Source organism: Oncorhynchus tshawytscha, linkage group LG17 (assembly GCF_018296145.1).
Source record: "Oncorhynchus tshawytscha isolate Ot180627B linkage group LG17, Otsh_v2.0, whole genome shotgun sequence".
Taxonomy (NCBI): Eukaryota; Metazoa; Chordata; class Actinopteri; order Salmoniformes; family Salmonidae; genus Oncorhynchus; species Oncorhynchus tshawytscha.
The window spans coordinates 22,133,966-22,158,606 of record NC_056445.1 but is presented as its reverse complement, the minus strand read 5'-3'; the positions used below and the strand labels follow the sequence as shown (position 1 = coordinate 22,158,606).

Genomic DNA, 24,641 nt, shown 5'->3' with positions numbered 1-24,641 from the left:
CTCGAACCAGGGACCCTCTGCACACACAGACAACTGACACCCACGAAGCATCGTTACCCATCGCTCCACAAAAGCAGCGGCCCTTGCAGAGCAAGGGGAACCACTACTTCAAGGTCAAGTGACGTCACCGATTGAAACGCTATTAGCGTGCACCACCGCTAACTAGCTAGCCATTTCACATCGGTTACACAAGGAACAGTCTCCTACCATTAGGACCACTGAGAATGCATTTGAATATATCAAACTCAAATCGCAAATGTTTATGAGTCACTTACTTGGCATGTACTGCATGTTGTAAGCTTTATTTTTAGAAAAGCAATATTATTTCATTTGATATAACACATGACCTTTTTAAGGCAACTTGAAAACAAAATAAAACTCATATCCATTAAAATGATTATTTCCAAACTATTGTGCAACATCATTGACAAGGTCAAGACAGAAAAGTTTACTTTCCACTGCAGTGGGCCTTTAAAGAGCAGGAGTGTATGTGTGTTGTGTGGTCTAAATGGCCAGACCATGAGACTATTGTTGCCATTGTCCTTAAATGGACTCCAAGACTGACTAGGGCAGAGTTTTGTGACCTCACATGTGACCTCACACTGAAGGGTACATTCCAGTGTCCTCAAAGGCAATAGCAGTTTCATTGGCCAGCTTATTTAAAGGTGCACCATGCAGGAATTGCTCTGCCATTTCCTGGTTGCTAAAATTCAAATAGTTTGCCTAATTTCAGTTTATGTAACAAAACAAGCAAGTATAGTGTAGAGAATCATTGTACCATCTGTGAAATATACTTTCCATAACCAAAAACATTGCATTTTCAGCTGTTTGAAGCTGGTGTACAAAACCGAAATTAAAAGACGTAAAAATGAGAAGCATAGAAATAGCGCACATATAGAACAGATCTACCAATTATTTTACCAGCTATCAATGAGAATGACAAATCTATAATTCCCATTTCTATGTGAATTTGGTCAGGTCACCCTAAAAGTTACATATTGCAGCATTAAGTAGATAAAAAAACTGTCTTAGAACAGATGATCGTGGACTTCAGGAAACAGCAGGGGAGCACCCCCCTATCCACATCGACGGGACAGTAGTGGAGAAGGTGGAAAGTTCCTCAGCGTACACATCACGGACAAACTGAAAGGGTCCACCCACACAGACAGCGTGGTGAAGAAGGCACAACAGTGCCTCTTCAACCTTAGGAGTCTGAATAAAATTGGCTTGTCACCAAAAACACTCACAAGCTTTTACAGATTTTACAGCACAATCGAGAGCATCTTGTCGGGCTGTATCACCGCCTGGTACGGCAACTGCTCCGCCCACAAGCGCACGGCTGAGGTCTGCACAACTACCTGCCCTCCAAGACACCTACACCACCCAATGTCACAGGAAGGCCAAAAAGTGAATCAAGGACAACAACCACCCAAGCCACTGCCTGTTCACCCTGCTATCATCCAGAAGGTGAGGTCAGTACAGGTGCATCAAAGCTGGGACTGAGAGACTGAAAAACAGCTTCTATCTCAAGGCCATCAGACTGTTAAACAGCCATCACTAACATTGAGTGGCTGCTGCCAACACACTGACTCAAATCTCTATCCACTTTAATAATAAAAAATTGGATGTAATAAATGTATCACTAGTCACTTTAAACAATGCCACTTCATATCATGTTTACATACCCTACATTACTCATCTCATATGTATATACTGTACTCTATACCATCTACTGCATTTTGCCTATGCCGTTCGGCCATCGCTCATCCATATATTTATATGTACATATTCTTATTCATTCCTTACACTTGTGTGTACAAGGTAGTTGTTGTGAAATTGTTAGATTACTTGTTAGATATTACTGCATGGTCGGAACTAGAAGCACAAGCATTTCGCTACACTCGCATTAACATCTGCTAACCATGTGTATGTGACCAATAAAATTGTATTTATTTGATGTGTGCAGTGTAAAGGAACCTCAGCTGCTCTCAGTTGCTCTACCAACTATGTGGTAACATCCTCAGTTACCCCATAAACGTGGTGACCCATGAAAAATGTCAGTAAATCTCCTGAAACTACCTCTGGACACAACAAATGCCCTTTACTTGACAGGCAGACTTTATCGTGTTTAATTTACTTTCAAAAGGCATCCACATTGAAATATCCCTTACTTAGATGAACCTTCTCAGAATCTGAGTTTTGGGAAGGTGGATAAAGGCTTGGAGTAAGAAAATCCTTCATTTAAACCCTGGGAAAATGAAAAGTCTTTATGAAACAGAGAAGGGGGGGGCTCTCATGCTAGCGAGCTATGTGCCAAGGTTAGCGATCGGACTTCGAAGCCAGTGAGTGTGTGTACGTGTGTAGATAGGGGGGAAAGGGGGATGCGTCGGATGCATTGAGAATAACTATTTATCTAGTATCCTTGTGGATAAATGATAACGAAATGGGCCCTCTGCCAAGACAATGGGGAAATTATCTTTGGCCTGGACATGGGTGTGACTGGTTTAAGGCTGTTCTACCCCTACTGGCTGCCATGAGGGTAACAAACATTGCAACAAGTGGCACATAAATGATATGCCATTTTGCTCTGTGTGAACCAGGGGTTGGAACCAAAATGATTTCCCAATCGATTCGTTCTGAACAGAACCACCATTTTTTTCGTTTCGTTCTACTACTCCAAGCAGCAAATTAAAGTTCTGAACTGGTTCCTGTCTGTTCCTTTTCAACCTGTGAAAGCAAGTTTTTTACATTTAGTTCATTCAATTACTTCACAAATAAGTGCGGATAGAGCAGGCAAGCTAGTTATTTACATGTGTGATGGACAGACAAGTGTAGCCTAATTTATGGCGCAAGATGCAACTGAAATTTTGCAGATGGTGAGAGAGTGAGAAAGAGTTGAGGAGGAGGCTTGAAGCGCCGGGCATCTTGTTATGACATGCATTATCTGAATTAGGTCCACAGAATTATACCTGGGAGGAGCTGTTTTTATGGAGGAACGTTGAATGTCATTTGATCTAGCTAGCTAGCTAAAAGCTTGTGTGTGCAGAGCAGCAGCATATTTAAATACACTTACCTTTTGGTAGTTAATAAATCCTATGTGAAACGTGATAACTAGACACATATTATCCTTAACTAGCACTGAAAAATAAAACAATTCTTCTCTTGCTAATAAAAAATCCCTTTGCCTATCTTCTGAATCAAGCTTGTAACATCAGTACAGTCGCCTGGGTGAGGGGCAGGTAGACTAAACGTGCACAGAAAAATATTTTCAGCTTGCAAGCAGACACGAATATGTTCCTGAATGAAATTAAACCAAAAGCATCTCTTACAGTAATATACTATATTTGCACTTCGTGCAGATACTTTTAACAGTTTCGGTTTTATTTATACGATATTAATGTGTAATAATTCATATAAATCCATATTATTAAAATATATATATATATATATATATATATATATATATATATACAGTACCAGTCAAACGTTTTTACACACCTATTAATTCAAGGCTTTAATTTATTTTTTACTATTTTCTACATTGTAGGATAATAGTGAAGACATCAAAACTATGAAATACCACATATGGAATCAGGTAGTAACCAAAAAAGTGACCAAATATTTTAACCAAATATAACCAAATATTTTAGATTTTAGATTCTTCAAAGTAGCCACCCTTTGCCTTGATGATAGCTTTGCACACACTTGGCATTCTCTCAACCTCTCAATTAACAGGTGTGCCTTGTTAAAAGTTAATTTGTGGAATTTATTTCCTTCTGCATTTGAGCCAATCGGTTGTGTTGTGACAAGGTAGGGGTGGTGTACAGAAGATAGCCCTATTCTTCAGTGCAGTCGCAAAAACCATCAAGTGCTATGATGAAACTGGCTCTCATGAGGACCGCCACAGAAAAGGAAGACCCAGAGTCACCTCTGCTGCAGAGTAAAAGTTCATTAGAGTTACCAGCCTCAGAAATTGCTGCCCAAATAAATTCTTCACAGAGTTCAAGTAACAGACACATCTCAACATCAACTGTTCAGAGAAGACTGTTTGAATCAAGCCTTCATGGTTGAATTGCTGCAAAGAAATCACTATTCAAAGACACTCTGCCACTACGAGGACGACCAGCTGTCCGTCCTCTCTCCCTGTAGCGCTGTCTTAGGCGTCTCACAGTACGGACATTGAAATTTATTGCACTGGCCACATCTGCAGTCCTCATGCCTCCTTGCACGTTCATGCAGATGAGCAGGGACCCTGGGCATCTTTCTTTTGGTGTTTTTCAGAGTCAGTAGAAAGGCCTCTTTAGTGTCCTAAGTTTTCATAACTGTGAGCTTAATTGCATACCGTTTGTAAGCTCTTAGTGTCTTAACGACCGTTCCACAGTTGCATGTTCATTAATTGTTTACGGTTCATTGAACAAGCATGAGAAACAGTGTTTAAACCCTTTACAATGAAGATCTGTGAAGTTATTTGGATTTTTACAAATTATCTTTGAAAGACAGGGTCCTGAAAAAGGGACGTTTCTTTTTTTGCTGAATTGTTGCTCTACATAAAGATGGCCTGGGCTATAAGAAGATTGCCAAGACCCTGAAACTGAGCTGCAGCACGGTGGCCAAGACCATACAGCGGTTTAACTGGACAGGTTCCACTCAGAACAGGCCTCGCCATGGTCGACCAAAGAGGTTGAGTGCTTGTGCTCAGCGTCATATCCAGAGGTTGTCTTTGGGAAATAGACGTATGAGTGCTGCCAGCATTGCTGCAGAGGTTGAAGGGGTGGGGGTCAGCCTGTCAGTGCTCAGACCATACGCCGTACACTGCATCAAATTGGTCTGCATGGCTGTCGTCCCAGAAGGAAGCCTCTTTTAAAGATGATGCACAAGAAAGCATGCAAACAGTTTGCTGAAGACAAGCAGACTAAGGACATGGATTACTGGAACCATGTCCTGTGGTCTGATGAGACCAAGATAAACTTATTTGGTTCAGATGGTGTCAAGCGTGTGTGGCGGCAACCAGGTGAGGAGTACAAAGACAAGTGTGTCTTGCCTACAGTCAAGCATGGTGGTGGGAGTGTCATGGTCTGGGGCTGCATGAGTGCTGCCGGCACTGGGGAGCTACAGTTCATTGAGGGAACCATGAATGCCAACATGTACTGTGACATACTGAAGCAGAGCATGATCCCCCTCCCTTCGGAGACTCGGCTGCAGGGCAGTATTCCAACATGATAACGACCCCAAACACACCTCCAAGACGACCACTGCCTTGCTAAAGAAGCTGAGGGTAAAGGTGATGGACTGGCCAAGCATGTCTCCAGACCCAAACCCTATTGAGCATCTGTGGGGCATCCTCAAACGGAAGGTGGAGGAGTGCAAGGGCTCTAACATCCACCAGCTCCATGATGTCGTCATGGAGGAGTGGAAGAGGACTCCAGTGGCAACCTGTGAAGCTCTGGTGAACTCCATGCCCAAGAGGGTTAAGGCAGTGCTGGAAAATGATGGTGGCCACACAAAATATTGACACTTTGGGCCCAATTTGGACATTTTCACTTAGGGGTATACTCACTTTTGTTGCCAGCAATTAGTTAGACTTTAATGGCTGTGTGTTGAGTTATTTTGAGAGGACAGCAAATTTACACTGTTATACAAGCTGTACACTCACTATTGTACATTGTAGCAAAGTGTCATTTCTTCAGTGTTGTCACATGAAAAGATACACTAAAATATTTACAAAAATGTGAGGGGTGTACTCACTTTTGTGATATACTGTATAAATATATAAACTCATATACAGTATAGACAGTTGAAGTTGGAAGTTTACATACACCTTATTCAAATACATTTAAACTCAGTTTTACAAAATTCATGACATTTAATCCTAGTAACAATTCCCTGTCTTAGGTCAGTTAGGATCACCACTTTATTTTAAGAATGTGAAATGTCAGAATAATAGTAGAGAGAATGATTTATTTCAGCTTTTATTTCTTTCATCACATTCCCAGTGGGTCAGAAGTTTACATACACTGAATTAGTATTTGATATCATTGCCTTTAAATTGTTTAACTTGGGTCAAACGTTTCAGGTAGCCTTCCACAAGCTTCCCACAATAAGTTGGGTGAATTTTGTCCCATTCCTCCTGACATAGCTGGTGTAACTGAGTCAGGTTTGTAGGCCTCCTTGCTTGCCCACAAATTTTCTATGGGATTGAGGTCAGGGCTTTGTGATGGCCCCTCCAATACCTTGACTTTGTTGTCCTTAAGCCATTTTACCACAACCTTGGAAGCATACTTGGGGTTATTTTGCATTTGCAATAGCCATTTGCGACCAAGCTTTAACTTCCTGACTGATGTCTTGAGATGTTGCTTCAATATATCCACATAATTTTCCTCCCTCATGATGCGATCTATTTTGTGAAGTGCACCAGTCCCTCCTGTAGCAGCGCACTCCCACAACATGATGCTGCCACCCCCATGCTTCACGGTTGGGACGGTGTTCTTCAGCTTGCAAGCCACCCCCTTTTTCCTCGAAACATAAGAATGGTCATTATGGCCAAACAGTTCTATTTTTGTTTCATCAGACCAGAGGACATTTCTCCAAAAGGTACGATCTTTGTCCCCATGTGAGGTTGCAACCCGTAGTCTGGCTTTATTAGGGCGGTTTTAGGGCATCTTCACTAGGTCCTTTGCTGTTGTTCTGGGATTTATTTGCACTTTTCGCACCAAAGTACATTAATTCGTGTTCTGAATGTACATTCAAGTACATTCAGAACACGTCTCCTTCCTGAGCGGTATGACGGCTGCGTGGTCCCATGGTGTTTATACTTGCTTACTATTGTTTGTACAGATGAACGTGGTACTTTCAGGTGTTTAGAAATTGCTCCCAAGGATGAACCAGACTTGTGGAGGTCTACAATTAATTTTTTGAGGTCTTGGCTGGTTTCTTTTGATTTTCCCATGATGTCAAGCAAAGAGTCACTGGGTTTGAAGGTAGGCCTTGAAATACATCCCCAGGTACACCTCCAATTGACTCAAATGATGTCAATTGGCCTATCAGAAGCTTCTAAAGCCATGACATCATTTTCTGGAATTTTCCAAGCTGTTTAAAAGCACAGTCAACTTAGTGTATGTAAACTTCTGACCCACTGGAATTGTGATACAGTGAATTATAAATGAAATAATCTCTCTGTAAACCGTTGTTGGAAAAATTACTTGTGTCATGCACAAAGTAGATGTCCTAACCGACTTGTCAAAGCTATAGTTTGTTAACAAGAAATTTGTGGAGTGGTTGAAGTGTATTTAAACTTCCGACTTCAACTGTATATATAAGAAACAGGATGTAATTATTGCGGTGATATTAGCCTTGCAGAGACAAAGAGGCACAATCTTAAAGTAGTTCTCCTTTGCTATGCCTTTTTGGTCCTTTGCTTTCAAGTTGGTTGCTTCCTTTCCGAGAAAGTGAACAGGAAATGGTTGATAAATAAAATATCTCTACACCTCTTGTAGCCAATCAGCTGACAGTAGGCTTTCGGTTTAGTAACACACTACAATGCTAGAATGCTAGAATGCTCAGCAGAATTTTAAGGAGGTAGTAATGCTTTAAGCTACTCATACAGGTATTTGGGACAGTAACAGGGTACAGAGTTGACAAACCAAATGATAATTTAAACTACAGTGTCCTATAGAAATATATAATTGGGTGCATTCCATCCAAATCCATAGACAGACATTGACAACATTTAGACTTCACACTCTTGTGTATCAGTCAAAAGTTACATTAATTTAAGATAATTTCCACTCCTGAGGTGCCTGCCCCACGGCCTGTATCTGGACGCATCAGCTTAATTATGTTTTAATGTAGCATGGGGCCATGGCGAGGCTGGGGAATCGGCCCAAATCCAGGCCCTGCTCCACTTTCCTGATCCGTCTTAGTTTGGCAGGGTCATTCTAAAGCCCCAAACAATGGCTCCCACAGACCTATACACAAACTAACTCATGTGTGACTGAGAGGGGAATAATGTGTGTGTGTGTGTCTGTATCTCTGTGTGTGTGTGTGTGTGTGTGTGTGTGTGTGTGTGTGTGTGTGTGTGTGTGTGTGTGTGTGTGTGTGTGTGTGTGTGTGTGTGTGTGTGTGTGTGTGTGTGTGTGTCTGTGTCTGTGTGTGTGTGTGTGTGTGTGTGTGTGTGTGTGTGTGTGTGTGTGTGTGTGTGTGTGTGTGTGTGTGTGTGTGTGTGTGTACATCTGTGTTGCTACGTTTTGGTCTATATGCTGGGAGCCTGTTCATACCAACACAGGGTTTGTATGTTTTGCATCGTATACTGTTCTGCTATCACATAGAAATGAACCTGGCACTAATAGTGGACGTTGTAGGTAGGACTAGTGGGCTCTTTACAGTAATATCTCCTGAAATCAGCAACTAACCCTAACCACTGAGGTCCAACTGGTCCACCAAACAACATTAACTTTGTTCATCTGCAAACTTGTTCTCAGAAATCCCTATTTTCTAACAGTGCCATGGGTTCATATGTACTTGAGTCACAAGTTCATGAAGCATAAGTAAAGACCCGACTGCTGCTAATATAATGAATGAAAAAGGGGTTATGAACCCCTCTCTGTTACGAAACTGTGTGATTTCACCTCAATGTCAGACACCCCAGCTGAATCCATCAAAAAATGTGTGGCATACTGAGAAAAACATTGACCCTGCTGCGGACAATAATAAAGTGATAGCCTAATACATGTGTAATAGCCTAACATGTATGGTGTGTGTGTGTGTGTGTGTGTGTGTGTGTGTGTGTGTGTGTGTGTGTGTGTGTGTGTGTGTGTGTGTGTGTGTGTGTGTGACACAGATAACAATAACAGAGACAGAGCCTGTGTGTGAAGTAAGGGGCAGCTTAGTTTGTTTAGAAAGAGTGTGTTCACATAACTTTAACAGCATGGGTGAGAGAACCAACGCGTTGCTTACACTCGCAAAGGAGCAGAGTGTGAACCTAAAGCCCATGCGAGGGAGTCACTTCATGACAAACGGATTGGGATGACAAGGATTCCTGGCGCGCTCACTGAACCGTCGTCACATGATTCGTTTGCGTACGTTAATCTTCTTGATACTGGGAGGTCTTCTTTGAAGCTTTAGTCGCATTTCAAATTTTACTGACACCCAATCTTGTGCTTTCTCATCAGTTCATCGTCTTGTCAATTTCATGTTCGGGAACCAAATAAAAAACGGTCCAGAAAAGGAGCCATGGCCTAATTATCGGGATATTTAAGCCAAAGGAATGTTGGCCTAGACTACTATGGGCTATAGTTTAAAGTATAGACTATTGGCTAGGCTATTTATTGTATGCTCAGTGCAACACACAGAACAAAACTAATGAGGACACAGTGATCCAAATACATGATCAGAATTTGACTTAAACTTTTTCAATGAGCAGAAATCAAGATAACCGATTGCACATTGTGAAGGGCGGTCTGAACCACCCCCTTTACTGGGCCGTGTGTTTGTACACAAACCGCGTCATTCATTCTGGTGTGTGTAAAGTCTATGCCTGTCGCCAAGGCAAAAAGCCACTCCCCTTCCTCCTCGAGCTGATGCAATTCTGGATATATATAACGGTGCAGACAAACCCCTCCTCGTTTAGACAACGTAAATTCAAGTTGCGCACCACATCATTGGCAATTTGATTTAATATAACATCTTAAAATTGAGCTTTTAAGCAATTATTATACAAGTGTATCCACATTTTAAGTTATTTTCCTATTTATTTGGGACAATTTCATTGTGTCTGAAGTACATTTATTGTTGCTGATAATTGGGAATTTAAAACCTCAAGGATAAATAGTTTTTAGTAGAATATTGGAGACATTCAACGGCGAAGGAATTGTTTAAATTAAAATTCCTAAGGATCGCCACTTTTTCATAGGGATTTTATTCGTTTTCTCAAAGGTAAGATTCTGTCTGCGCCGCATCTTTTCCTGTCTACCAGGAAATATGCTGGGTTACCCGGTGTAGGCTAATTATCTTGTAATTCTCTATTTATAAATTGCAATTTACAATTCTATAGGCCTAATAAATTGATGTATTCTGTATTGTAAGTAATTAAGTCTATTCTATTGGAAAATGGGTGAAATAATTAGCCTATATATTGTGTATTGAAATAGCGGGCCGATGTATATAATCTCTTGCATGTTATTTCCCTAGTCAATTAGTCAAGATCAGTTAGGCGCAAAGATAAAATGTATTAGGTTATAGCTTTTTATTTCTATATTCTTTATAATATTTATGATGCTATGCTATAGGCCTAGGCTACACAGCGCAATGGGCCAGACTCGCAAGTATATAAATAAATATCACTGATGCTGTAGGCTAGTGGGCCACATTCTTTCTAGAGGAATGTCGGGGCGGTAACCAAGGAAGGAATGTAATGGATTTGATGGTTGAGTCTTTTCACTTATTTGGGATACTTGTAAATAAGAGACATCAACGTCCAAGAAATTATGCAACCCAAATGAATGACTGTAAGCTACAGTTGAGGATATCTAAGACAGATATAGGACTTACAGCTCTGCGCAAAATGGTGCCAGTCCATAATAGACAAGCACGTGCCTTTGTTTCCATCAGTCAGTCATGGAAGAAATCTTATTAAATGGAGCCCAAAATCGAATTATTGAACAGTCCCATGTCTAAAATGTTTTAGATTAGGCTGTGCTCTATCATTTAAAACCCCAAACTAATAACATGATCTCACATTCTGTTTGAATAAACGGGATTTGTTAGTTACATATATTGGCCGATTAAAATGGCAATTCTTCTTATTTAACACGTTGAAATTGGGGATGAAAAGACTTGCGCAATGCTTTTGTCATTCATTTTGGGTATGTGACGCTGCGCTGATGTGGATAGACGCGGATGCCGGGCGGCTGGTATTTTTCCACTGGCTCCTGGGATGAGTCAACCCCCCTTCGTCTGGTCACATGACTTCAAATTTATGAGGTAGCTGCAGCGCAATGAGTAGCCTAGTCTCTCCCTTTCCAATATTGATTATTCGACGTCCCTGGTAGAACTCACGGAACAATACAAAAAGAGAGTGGGAATGGTGCAGGCAAGAAGTTCACAAATTAACACAAATTGCTTCAAGGTTTTCCTTTGTTTATTTTACAGCATGAAACAGGCCACTGCAAAGACAGAGATGAGCCGCTTCAGCATTTCCCCGGATGAGGATAGCAGTGTCAGTTCCAATAGTCATGAATACAGTTCCTGTCCAACCAAGAAGGTTCCTATTGACAGGTGAGGCACTGCAGCCTGCTGGGTCTGAAGATGCTCTGCAGTAGACCTATGCTTGTGTTTCTAACCGCAGAAATGTCATCAACTTGCATATTTTTGTAGAACTTGTATTGTTTGTTTTAACGGCTGAATTGGAATGGGATTAATCCATTAAATAAATGATTTATGCGTGTTTGATTTCCAGTCAATATCCCGATATGGATGCGGAGAGTCAAAACTTCCTTCCAGACTACCACCTGGACAAGAAGAAGTATGAAACAGATTATGTAAGTGCTGTACTGATAACACCTAGGCTACCAATGGTTTACTATGTTTTTATTTGAGGTTTTTTTCTTACTGAGTATATTTGACTTTATTCTCAACAGCATCCAGGCACCGCCTCTTTCGGGATGTCAGTCTTCAACCTGGGCAACGCTATTATGGGTAGTGGCATCCTTGGTCTCTCCTATGCCATGGCCAACACTGGCATTGCACTCTTTGTGTGAGTACTGTTCTTGTGTTCCTGTATGCTAGTGTCAGACTTGGGTTTCAATGAAATCAATTGCAGATTATTTCTACATCTGCATTGCTTGTTGTTAGGGGTTTTAGGCTGGGTTTCTGTATAAGCACTTAGTGACATCTGCTGATGTAAAAAGGGCTTTCTAAATAAAAACTGTAAACTGCACTGCGGGTTCAATCAACGTTCACACTGTGTCATCCAATGGCAATGTCTGCAGCTTGCAAGGTGTGACGAAGAACTAGTGGTGTCTGTTTTAAAGAGGTTAACACCAATGATATATCCCAGGATTGCTGATGCTATGTATTGGCCAATGAGAGGCTTTGAAGCCACCGGTCGGCCATATTGGCAGTCCCCAGAAAGAGTAGTCCTCCATAGGAATGAATGGAATTCTACAGTATTTCAATACAATTTTTCAAGGACAAAATTACATGTATTTAAGTATTTTGTTGTTGTAGTGGGGACTGTAACATTAGTACCATTCTACTTTAAGGAAAAACATTGTATATATATTTTTTGTGCTTTTTTATGTTTAACTCAAATAATATACTTTCAATTATGCATTTAGGTGTCTGTTAACTCTATAAATGTGGCAAAAACAAATGTACACATTAATACATGTATTTTATTTGATAGCTTCCAAAATATTTTTTACAATGGTGGGAGGGTGCCAAGATGAAGGCGCAGTAGCATCAAAACAGCACCCCCTGTCAGTCAACTAGTGTATATATAAATAATTGGAATGAAAATACACATCCACAATTGAAATGGAGCTCAGCTTTATGAATCTGGGTAGTAGGAATTAGGAGCGGCAGGTAGCCTAGCGGTTAATCGGGTTGTGCCAATAACCCAAAGTGTTCTTGTTTGAATCCCTTGGATGAAGAATCTGTCGATGTGCTCTTGAGCAAGGCCCTTAACCCAAATTGCTCCTGTAAGTCGCTTTGGATAACAGCATCCGCTAAATAACTCAAATGTAAGTCAACATCACATTGAATAGAATGCAATATAGAATATCACTGTATGTTGCTAGTGTGGAAGATAGTTTGTGGAACTGTCTTGAGTCTGAATGCACTCAGTCATATCAGAGGCAATACAGCACATTCTAAACTTAGCAGTGTGATATACCACCAGCTACAGCACAATAAGGTCACACATCTCAATATCTACCAATGTGAGGCATAGATACTGTACATACAACCTGAGCACAGCATTTATCCACAGTCTACTGGAGATGTGTCCTTGTCTAAGACAGGGCATTGGATAACCCTGAAGGGAGTTAGAGTAGGCTGGTGAGACAGCCTACAGAGATCAAAGCTTATGCTACCGCAGGGCACGGTAGCTAGTAGCCACGCAGGCCAGTGTTTACAAACAGCGGGCATACGAGTGTGAGCGCTGGGGTTGGGTGTGTGGCGCACTAGCATCGGGGCCTTTCATTTGGGCCAGTCACTCGAAGCCGGGGGGAAGCTGCTTAGCAGCGCTAATCTTTCTGCATTGGGGCAAGAGTTATATAAAGTGTAAGGTACGGTAAACGGGCCTCACATGAGATCATGAATGGAGCCCCCCCCCCGCCATTCCAGTAGAGTCTTCTTCTCTCCATTACACTCATTACAAGTCATTTCAACCAACGTTTAACCAAAATCCAATGACATTACATTCTTTGTTGATTTCACGTTGAATTCACATTAGTTGACAAATCAACCAAATTTAAATTAAAACTAGACGTTGAAATGGCGTCTGTGCCCAGTGGGTAGCCAGTCTGAAGGGCCACTTCCTCCAACAGCTTATGAATATGAATTATGAATATAATACCTCTGATTATTTGTGTAGCGTTGTGAAGTAGGAGAAATTCTGTAAAATATATATACCATGCTGAAAAAAACCTGGGCACTCAATGCAAAACCCTTTATTCATTTGGCTTATGCATTTCCGCCAACATACCATCTTCAGGGTATAAATCATTTGTGTATTTTCACAAAGGCCTCCATTTAAAAAAAAATCTTTGTTTGCAAAAGGTTTCCACACCATGGGACTTGCAAACACTTCACCGCTGGGTAGATTCAGTATTTACAGAGTGAAAACAATTACCTTGGGGTCATCTAAGGTATATTTGGTGAGTCAGTGAAGTGCATATGATGTGATAAAATGTAGACTAAACTATTATGGGCAGAATTGTAAACGGTGACAAGTAGCTGAGTCGAGTAATCGTCTCTATACCACTGTGTTGTGGTTCTGAAGTTGTGTGTGTGAGTGAAATGATTTTCACAAGGCCTTCATAATGTGACCATAGCTTATATAGAGATCATTTTTCTCAGTGGCACAATTGCTACTATTAATACAGTGAGACAGTTTTAGCTCTGCACGGCTTGGCTGCTAGATAGAATATCCTAACCTGGAGCCCATTGTCCAAATCACATCCCTGTATCTGGATTGTGCATAGCTATGTTGCATCAAAACTGTCCCCATGACAAGGTCTTTGCAGATCAGCTCACAGACAGAACCTATTGCTCCCTGTGTTTGGGTGCTACAGTACAGTAGAGAAGGTCGCTTGTATGTCACTTCCCCAGCCTCAACATGGTCAACATGAGATGTGTCCTTGCGATGGTCAGAACACATTTTCCATGTGAATTTTAGCCTTGCGTTGACCTTTGGCGTTTTGTCTCCACGTTCAGATGGAACCATCGGGAGATCAAGTCAAAATAATGTGTTTGAATTGGGACTGGTGAAATGCACCGAATGGAAACAAAGCTTGCACTTATCCAATGTGCACCTATCAGTAGTCAACCGTGTTACTAGGTGTCAGTGTGGTTAATAGCAGTCGATAATAGTCCTTACCAGTCTTGCAGGCAATAGCAGTCCTTTGGCCTGGTTCCGTACCTTACTCGTGATACAATGTTCCTCTTCTCTCCACAGAATTCTCCTGGTGGCTGTGTCCATCTTCTCCCTGTACTCTGTGCACTTGCTTCTAAAGACAGCCAATGAAGGCGGGTCGCTGGTCTATGAACAGCTGGGTTACAAGGCCTTCGGGATGCCCGGGAAACTGGCTGCATCCATCTCCATCACCATGCAGAATATCGGAGGTGAGAACTAAGGACACTTCAATGGTCATTCAGGAAGACAGATCAAAGTCAGGGAGACAGTCAACTCCTAGTGGATCAATGAGACTATGTGGAAAAAAGTCCAAAGTCTAAATGTCAGTGATGTCACACATAGAAAAGGAAGAGCAGCCAAATAAATAAATATTTGCAAAAGGGTACTAGACTTTCCAATGGAACAAACATCCCTTCTGCGAACCAACAGGCCTATTCATCCTTAGTTAGTGCTTCTAGACCAATTTATGTCTCAGAGATGTCTGATTTGGAACAAAATACAGGCCTGTTTTGATGCGAAGTCGCTGAGTCACAATATGACTTTGATTAACCGTGACTTTGCCTTTACCTTTGCAGCCATGTCCAGCTACCTCTACATTGTGAAGTACGAGCTGCCGATCGTTATCCAAGCTTTCGTGGGAGCTACCAACGGGTAAGCAGCTTTGTCTCTAGATTCTGTGTGTGCGTTGGTGTGTGTGTGATTCTTTTAGTCTGCTGTTAGAGTTTGGTTTGAAAAATGGCCCATGGTTGATTTTGAGAGGTCGACCCTCGAGGTGAAGCAGTGACTTTGGTGTCATTCAAAATGGCGGTGCGTTGTTTTTGAGTGCTGTGCTGGGAAGATATGAAGAGGCCTCTTTGTCCCTCTCAGCAGAGAGAGGGAGGTGGGACAGTGTGTTGTCGGCAGCCGTTCAAAGGGTCCTTTTAGAAGAGCCAGTGCTGCACAGAGACAGACCTCTGGATGAGCTCATTCAGACCAACCAACTGGCCCATCAAACATTCATGTAGTGTTGCCAGCATGTAGCTAGACCACCCTAAATGCAGGCTGCTATTTCTGTGTGCATTGCAGACATTCTGCCATGTTTATATTTTACAACACCAGTCAAACGGGAAACGAACGATACAAAAGTTTTGATATAGGTCATATTTTTTCACAAAAGCTAGATAAATGAATGTGTGTATGAATGTGTGTAAGTGTGTGTGGGTGTAACTGTGTTATTATATTAAACTGTGTGGTGATATGTGTGTACAGTGTATGACGAGGTCTTGTCTCTCCTGTGCGTTTCAGAGAGTGGTATGCGAACGGGGACTATCTAGTGATCTTGGTGTCAGTTGTCATCATCCTGCCACTCTCACTTCTCAGGAACCTTGGTAAGACACAATACAGAGTGTGGCACTTTACTTTGTGTGTGTGTGTGTGTACACGTGTGTTGTGAAATGCAGCACTTGTGTAAAATGTTGGGAAAGGGCAGGGTATGGTGACGCACTGTGGCAACGTGTGTGTGTAATAGGGGCCAGAACAGTTTGTTTACATTAGATTTCTTTTTGACTGATAAAGTTAATATATTGCCTTAGAAGAGTACATTCTTGTTCATTGTAATATGGTTTTAATATATGTTATAACAGGGATATTACACAGTTGTTAGTATATTTACATTTCCACAGTATATGAAGTACTCAATAGTTTTTTCTCTCTCTGTTACCTTACTTCAGGTTACCTTGGTTACACAAGTGGTTTCTCCCTGCTTTGCATGGTGTTCTTCCTGATTGTGGTGAGTCAACATCCTAAACTACTCCGCTGTTGTGGTCTTTACAGTTCAGGTTATTGTAGTGAATGGCTCACCTACAGATATGATATCTTAATTTTATCACTCTGTTGTCGAAGATAATGTTCCTGCACAGTAGGAAATGCAAATTGTAGTGTATTTAAGGTTTAAAGCGGCTTCTAAGGTTTGTAATTTCCACTTTAATACTGTCAATCTTGATTTATCCTAACTAAAATGTATCAACCACATCTCCATTTATTATAATCCATACAGAAATTAAAAATTCCTGTCGCTGCAGGACAATTTTCATCCAGTGAGACACTGGTCAAATGAAGATAGAACACCTGAATAACTGACACATTGGTTTACAATTCTGACCTGCTCACACTAGCCAGACCATGAGCAAGCATTTCAAATGACCTATCCCCTCTATTGTACGTTGCTTTCTAAAAGTAATGAGTTTCAATCTGTAGTAGTTATATCGCCAATTAGCAACGTATGTAGCCAATAGTCTGTACCTTTTGTATGGGAGTCTAAATGGGCTTGGTTGCTTTTCCAGGTGATCTATAAGAAGTTCCAGATCCCGTGCCCTTACGTCCCTAACATGGACGTGATACTGAACGAGACGGTTAGCAAGGTCCTGAACAACACGATGGGCTTCCTCAACACCACCGCCGGTGTCTACAACGAGGACGTCTGCACACCCAAATACTTTGTCTTCAACTCTCAGGTGAGAAATGGACAGATATGTTGAGTCGTAAATCGATAAATAGAAAGAGAACTACTTCATGGATATCCAAGTGCTTTCGTACCTGTATTAGGTTTTTTGTGTGTCTGTGCATGTGTCAAATGTCTAACGGTCTTGTCTAACGCTCTCCTTCAGACTGTGTATGCTGTTCCTATCCTGACGTTCGCCTTTGTCTGCCACCCCGCTGTCCTGCCCATGTACGAGGAGCTTAAAGAGTGAGTCTATCGCTGTTTACCCAGCTGCCACACACAGAAGTGCACAATCACACACAAACACACACACACAGTTTATATCTGAAGTACCTGTGAAGGAAGACAGAGAAAAGATCAGGGGTTCTGTGTTGTCTAAACCTCCTCTTCTTTCCCAGTCGTTCCCGTAGAAAGATGCAGGGCGTGGCCAACGTGTCTTTCCTAGCCATGTTCATCATGTACCTGCTGGCTGCTCTCTTCGGATATCTGACCTTCAACGGTGAGCCACCCCCGCCCCCCTTAGAAACATATTCATCCATTTAACAGTCGGATACAAAACTAGTTTGAGAAGGAAACAGTCCGTTTTGGGGCTCATACAACCAGTTGTTATGCAAGTACTGTCCCCCATGAGAAAACAAGACACAGAATCATCTGTCCAATACACCAATGATCCTGTATATTTGTTACGGGCAAGGACATCGCAGCAGGTGTCCAGCCATGTTCCAGACTTCCCTAAAAGTATGGCTACGCATTGGCCCTCGTTAGCAAGGACAACATGACGAAAATGAATGAACGAGGGTGCGAAGGTTACGCACAACCTCGAATAATCTTAGCTGTATTCCAATTGACCTCCCAATCTCAGTTTGATTTGGCTGGACATGTAACAGGCAGGTTACAAAGACAATTCTGAACGAACACCAACATTGAGTGAATGTTTACCGTAGGGGTTATTATAGAGCATTGCTGACCAGGGTTCGATACCCAGTTGGTCACACATGGGCCCTGTGTCTGGATATCTGAATATTTGAAAGGTGTGGAAAGGAATTGAATATGTGGCTTTATAAGTGAGAAGGAAACAAAGCATAAATTAAATGACCATATTGGATTGGCTTTACAGTGCATGTGGAGTCCGAACTTCTGCACACCTACTCCAAGGTCTACAAGTCTGACGTGATCCTACTCATCGTTCGTCTGGCCGTGCTGACAGCTGTCACCCTGACTGTCCCTGTGGTGCTGTTTCCCGTAAGCCCCACATCTATCTATCTGTCTGGCTGGCAGCTTGTCTCTCTGTCCATCCAGCTGTCCTTCTATCCATCCATCCAAAACTTGTGAGCGTTGTCAAGTTCGGTATTGCCACCATGTTGACCTTGGTCCCCCGTCTCTGTCTGTCTTTTCGTAGATCCGCACGTCAGTCAACCAGCTGCTGTGTGCCTCCAAGGAGTTCAGCTGGATCCGCCACACCATCATCACCATGGTTCTGCTGGCCAGCACAAACTGTCTGGTCATCTTCGTCCCCTCCATCAGAGACATCTTCGGCTTCATCGGTGAGTGAATGTGTTCAGTTGGTCAGGTGCATTTCTAGAAGTTGAACAGCACAGAATCCAGAAGTTGTAATAGAGAAAGAAAAGAGGTGAACATCCCCACTGAGCCTGTCATCTTCCTCTTCAGGTGCATCTGCGGCAGCCATGTTGATCTTCATCCTGCCCTCGGCCTTCTATATCAAACTGGTCAAGAAGGAGCCCATGAAGTCTGTGCAGAAAATCGGAGTAAGAAACCATCCCGCTCATTTTTAGTCCATGCAATTGATGTGTTTGTGGGTGTTGTGGTCTGTGACTCCTGGCAAGGAGCATCAATCCTATAGTGGAGAAGAAAGCCTTGATGTGTTTGTTGTGCTAAGCCCGAACGTCTTGTTCTCCCTCTCTCTCCAGGCATCCATTTTCCTGTGCAGTGGTTTCTTTGTCATGATCGGCAGCTTGACCCTCATCACCCTTGACTGGATCAACAACGCCTCACAAGCCGCCAATGGGCACTAGGATACCTCATCCACCAGGGGGGGCACCACACCATCCGCAGCTCAGCCGCTAAACATCTGACCGCTAAGACTGCTACCCAAGAAGAAGAATATGACCTCACATACAACAATGTTCGGCTTTGAACTCTAAGCAAGAGACTATACCATTCCAATGAGAATGTACTGAACTTTGTACAGTATGCAGTTAAGCCACACAGGTGGTGATGATCTTTTTTCCTTTCGTTGTGCTTTCTTTGTTTCGTTTCCCATTTTGGACGTTTTCTCTTTTGTTATTCTGGTACAGTTGAAACATTTGACGGTGCCTCAAACGGGGATGGTGTAGTTGTAGAGTTCCACTGCAGCTCATATTCAGGTACTGCGTGTGAGCTCAGCTTTTTGGGCACGGCGACAACTTTTCTCAACCAGGGCCGCACGCAACCGCGGACATCCTGGAATCGCAGAACTCATTAGAGGTGAAGAACGTGACAGCAGACTCTACTCGAGGTGAATAATTTAGTGTTCAACTTTTTTTTTAAACATTGCCAAAAAAGGTATTTGTAATATGTGTTTATATATTTAAAAAGCACTTAATGTTCAGCACACTTGTGAGGAAATTGTATGTTCACGGACTACTAGACTGCTTATCAGTATTTGTACCAAGGCTGTGTGACCTAGCTAGTGGTGTCGGCTTAACTTGTAAAAATGCTTAGTATGAATCAACGAAACCTGCCTTCTCAAAACCCCACACTGGAAGTTGCAAAATATCTCTTTTAAAGAAATGTATTACGCATTATAATGTATTGAAGACCTTGTTCAAATCTTATACAGCGATGATACTACTGCTTGTCGATGGGGCATGCTCCCTGTCAAATCCCCCGGATGCTAAGGGGAGGGGGACGTTACACTTTTTCTTTACGGAAGAAAATCTTGAATTTGACCACATGCGTGGTTGTAATGTACCTGTTTAACTTGCTAAAATAGTTTGTTTTATGACGGTTTTGAGACCGCACATAACCAAACGTCACATCAACGTTACATAATGGCTTCCATGCAGAACTGAGGGAAGGCGGAGGAATGTCGTGTGAGCTGCTCAGTGTATCTGTCAAAATGTCAGAGTTTTTCTAACGGTTGGCAGCTTCTCCTTATTAAACATAACCGTAGGTACAACAAAAAGTTCCGAAATGATTGATAAGGATGTAATGTTGGCTTGTCACCTCGTCACAAACACGAGGCGGGCGGCTCACTACTTCCAATGTTAACCTCACACATCATCCAAACTGTTATTGTCCTGAGATTATTTATGGAAGAACATGAAATCAATGTAATTTGATCTATTTTACTATATTTATATATTGTACATATATATATATATATCTATGAGTTGAACTACTGTATATATGCTATGTTTTGTTTAACCTTCTATTGGCATTTCACTAAACTATAAAAATAGCTGGTGAATTTGGTCTTTATCAATTTACCCCCCTATGATTAAGTATGGAACTGTTCACTTTCATTTCTGGAACCACAGTGAGAGAGTTTTCCCTCTTCCACTTGCTGTAATTCTGAAAGACCATGTTTAAAGTGGAACCTACCAAAGCATAGTGGCAGTGGTCTTTGTGTAACACACTTCTATTTGTGACCCTGATAACCTGTTCTCTCATGCTTTATGCACGTCTTGGTTAGAGAGTATGTGAGCCATCTCTTGACCTCAGGAGCAGAGGGCATCGCCCACCAGTGTTACACTCTTGTTTCAATGAAACACTATGTACATCATGTAATTATTGTCAAAATAAAGTCAAAGATAATCCCACACATTGTCAGGTCTTTGTGTCAGTTCTATTTTGCAGACCAGCTGATTGTGGTGTGCTTTTGCAGGGAGCCCACCGTATGTTGGGAAAGTGATGGCAACTCCTGAGACAAAGAACTGGAACCCCCTCTATTTTGATTAATAAACTGCACAAAAACACAAACAATTTCAGGAGAGAATATTACATTGTCTAAATATTGTGGTGGGAAATTATGCATTTTTTAAATGTTGCATGAATTAGATGTATAGTCCAGAATCATAAGTCCACAAGTGTTTGGACAGTAAAGTATTACTCCAGCAATTTGAGATCAAATGATGAATATGAGGTGACAGGAGGACACAACCTTATTCTAGGCATGCTGTTGGTTGGATTTGAACAGCCAAATATGTATAAGACACATCTTTACTCTGCCTTGCTGAAATAAATAAAAGCACAACTCAATGGACCGAACTATGCAAATGGCCTCGTTAACCATGTTTCCATCCACGCTATGAAGGAAAAAAAACACGACAGCTGTGATGGAAACAAGAAGTTTCAATACAATTTTATAAATGTTGAGAGATCATTTGTTAGTTCGACATAGTGGAATCTTTTTGTGACTCTACATTGTATGCGCAAATAGGCTTTATGCGCAAATATTGATGTAATTCACTGAACTCTAAACCGCAATTAAATCTTGTAATGAATAATGTTGAAATTTAGCAAGTTGAGGAGACTAAACTGCTTGGTGTAACCCAGGAGGGTAAACTGTCATGGTCAAAACATATTGACGCAACGGTAGCTAAAATGGGAAGAGGTCTGTCCGTATTAAAGCGCTGTTCTGCTTTCTTGACACCACTATCAACAAAACAAGTCCTACAGGACCTAGTTTGGTCATACCTGACTACTGTCCAGTCATATGGTCAAGTGCCACAAAGAGGGCCATAGGCAAATTACAATTAGCCCAGAACAGAACAGCATGGCTGGCCCTTAAATGTACACGGAGAGCTAACATTAATAATAGGCATGTCAATCTCTCCTGGCTCAAAATAGAGAAGAGATTGACTTTATCACTTGCATTTGTGAGAAGTATTGACATGTTGAATGCACTGAGCTGTCTGCTTAAACGACCAGCACACAGCTCAGACACCAATGCATACCCCACAAGACATGCCACCAGAGGCCTCTTCACAGTCCCCAAGGCCAGAACAGACTATGGGAAACACACAGTGCTACATAGAGCCATGACTAACTACATGGAACTCCATTCCACATCAAGTAACTCATGCAAGCAGTAAAATCAGATTTTAAAAAACAACATTAAACTACACCTTATGGAACAGCACAGACTGTGAAGAGCCACACACACACACAGGCACAGACACACGCATACACACACGCTAACACGCGTACTCTACACACATTACATATGGATTTTGTATTGTAGATATGTTGTCGTAGTGTGTATTAATGTGTGTATATGTAAATTGCCTCAATATTGCTGCAGCCGCAAATGGGTATCCATAATAAAATACAAATATTGAAGTCAGGCGATGACATGGTGTGTGGTCCTCCCACTATGAAATAAATTATGATGAACTTCACAGGGTGGTGAAAGTGCACAGACCAGTATGTATGAGTTTGATGCTCCTTTCCAATAAATATCGAGGGTCTTATTGTGGTGACATGATGATCGATACTTGACTGCCGTTTGACAAATAAAATGTTCTCGCTCTTCTCATTAATAATCTCATCATGTATTGTAGACTATCCTACACCCGCACAGTATCTGCAAGCTGTTTAGCTAAAGGGCATGTGCCAAGACCAGACTAGGCACATTTGCTATTTTAATGCAACACTTTTTGTGCAAAAACTATTGGTAGAGATGCAAAAGCGATAGAAACACATTGAACCATTCCATTTTTATTCGGTACATGAAAACTTAAGCAAAAAAAGTACATTTTGTTGCACTATGTCAACATGCACTGATTTTTATCCTCGAGGAATCCGTTTGGTAGAAACCGTTGTGAAACACCACTGGTGGGAAAATGTGCATATTTTCTTTATGCATATTTTTTGAATATTCCCATGAAAATCTGTCATCAATTGGATGAAAACCTAGCGATTTGAAGTGATTTCTGTAAATTAAACTAAACCACTGTGACAGTCAAGTGGTGTCATTTACCTTGAAATTGCACAATAACACTACAAAACCAACCACATATGATCAAACTCATCCCTCCCCGACCGCCCTGTGGGTTGTCCCTGCCAGTGCGTTCCAGAAACAGTGTTTTATTTTGGGAGCCCTAAACCAGATTTGGTTGAGGGGCCCCCCACCTCGCAGGAAAATATTATGGTGGAGAGAAAAATGTAAATCTACACATTTTGCCATGGGGCGTATAGAAAATAAATTCCGTTTTACAGCTAATTTCCTGCAATTCTACCCATTTTTCTATAGGGTGGAGAGATATTTTGGCAGTTTTAAAGCAATATATCAACAACATTAGTAATGACTTATGCCATGTTAATATGATATCTGAGTGAGAATGATTTTAAAAAGTAATGGGGGCCCCCTGGAGGTAGGTATTCAGCCATAGCTGGCTAACTGCCAATAAAAAAATTGTTAGCTGACATGGCTAATTGAGCGACTGTCAGTAGCTGAGTTTCCGTCCAATTGGCGACAGATTTTCATGCGCATCTTCTCAAATCTGCATAGAAACAATATGTGCTTTTTCCCACCAGAGATGTTTCCATCAAATTGACTTGCTGTAGATAAAAGGCTGTGAGTGATGACGTATCGCACGTAAAATACCCTGTGTGGTAAATTCCCATGTACCTCATACAAAATACAAGTTAAATCGGTTTCCATCGCATTTTCAACTCTACTGATTGTTTTCTCACAAAAAAAACTCTGGTATTGGCACGTGCGCTCTACAGCGTTATCTGCGCGATGTTGGCTTGCGCGCACCAGGGAAAAACGTTTTATTTATTTTTATATTTTAAAAATCAGATAACAATTAAAACAAAAAAATATATATTGTGTTAATAAACATATGTAAGACAGTTATATTGCAAATTATATTTTTCATATTATAGTAGAGAACACGCTCAGCACCATGAAAATGACGAGCCAGGAGTAATGGTTTAGTGACATATTGAGTCAAAATATATATTTTTCTTTAAATGTCAGAATACAAATTAAAGTATTATAGCTGTTTAGGGAATTACTTGAAATATGAACTAAATATTAGAAATAATTTACAGGAAATAACTGTCCCTCAATGTCATGTCACTGGTGTCACCCTAAATAAATAAAAAACACCACTTTGAAAAAAATGACATCCTTGCTAGCTTTCTGGTTCAAAGGTTTGTTGGAGGCAGGGCTGTTTTTAAGAGCACATGGTGAGTGCACCCTCTCTTCATATTAGCAATATATGATTAAAATAATTGATCACATTATTAAGTTATTTATTTACAATTTAATAAGTGTGGTTTGAGCTACTGTGGCCCCCATTTTAGATATGCCATCTTGTCAGCAGATTTGTCACCGGTGTTACATCCCTGGTGTTACTGTTCCTGCTGGTAACACCAGTGACAATCACACTGCTAACTATTTATATCAATGTAAGGTTTTATACTGTTTCAATATTGTACTTTGTATGGCTTTCCTTTTGATAGATACAGCAAATAAAAAAGTAAGTGCTGCTGAATAGCAAAGGCTCTACAGAGAGC

At 41.3% G+C, this 24,641-nt stretch overlaps 1 protein-coding gene across 1 annotated transcript; it reads left to right on the top strand.

Annotated features, from left to right (window-relative positions):
* The first annotated feature begins 9,616 nt into the window (after positions 1-9,616).
* Positions 9,617-20,932, top strand: LOC112217081 (sodium-coupled neutral amino acid transporter 2-like). Its single transcript, XM_024377355.2, has 15 exons — positions 9,617-9,930; positions 11,146-11,271; positions 11,453-11,534; positions 11,634-11,749; positions 14,675-14,841; positions 15,208-15,283; positions 15,917-15,999; positions 16,342-16,400; positions 16,954-17,124; positions 17,278-17,357; positions 17,510-17,610; positions 18,229-18,353; positions 18,511-18,655; positions 18,780-18,877; positions 19,040-20,932. Exons 2-15 carry the CDS (start codon positions 11,147-11,149, stop codon positions 19,142-19,144), a joined length of 1,533 nt encoding a protein of 510 aa, XP_024233123.1. The 5' UTR covers positions 9,617-9,930; position 11,146; the 3' UTR covers positions 19,145-20,932.
* The last annotated feature ends 3,709 nt before the right edge of the window (positions 20,933-24,641 follow it).

Coding starts and splice junctions, on each gene's coding strand:
- LOC112217081 (XM_024377355.2), top strand. CDS start 11,147: ATGAAACAGGCCACTGCAAAGACAGAGATGAGCCGCTTCAGCATTTCC. Junction 11,750..14,674: donor ACTGGCATTGCACTCTTTGT/GTGAGTACTGTT, acceptor TTCTCTCCACAG/AATTCTCCTGGTGGCTGTGT. Junction 14,842..15,207: donor CACCATGCAGAATATCGGAG/GTGAGAACTAAG, acceptor TTACCTTTGCAG/CCATGTCCAGCTACCTCTAC.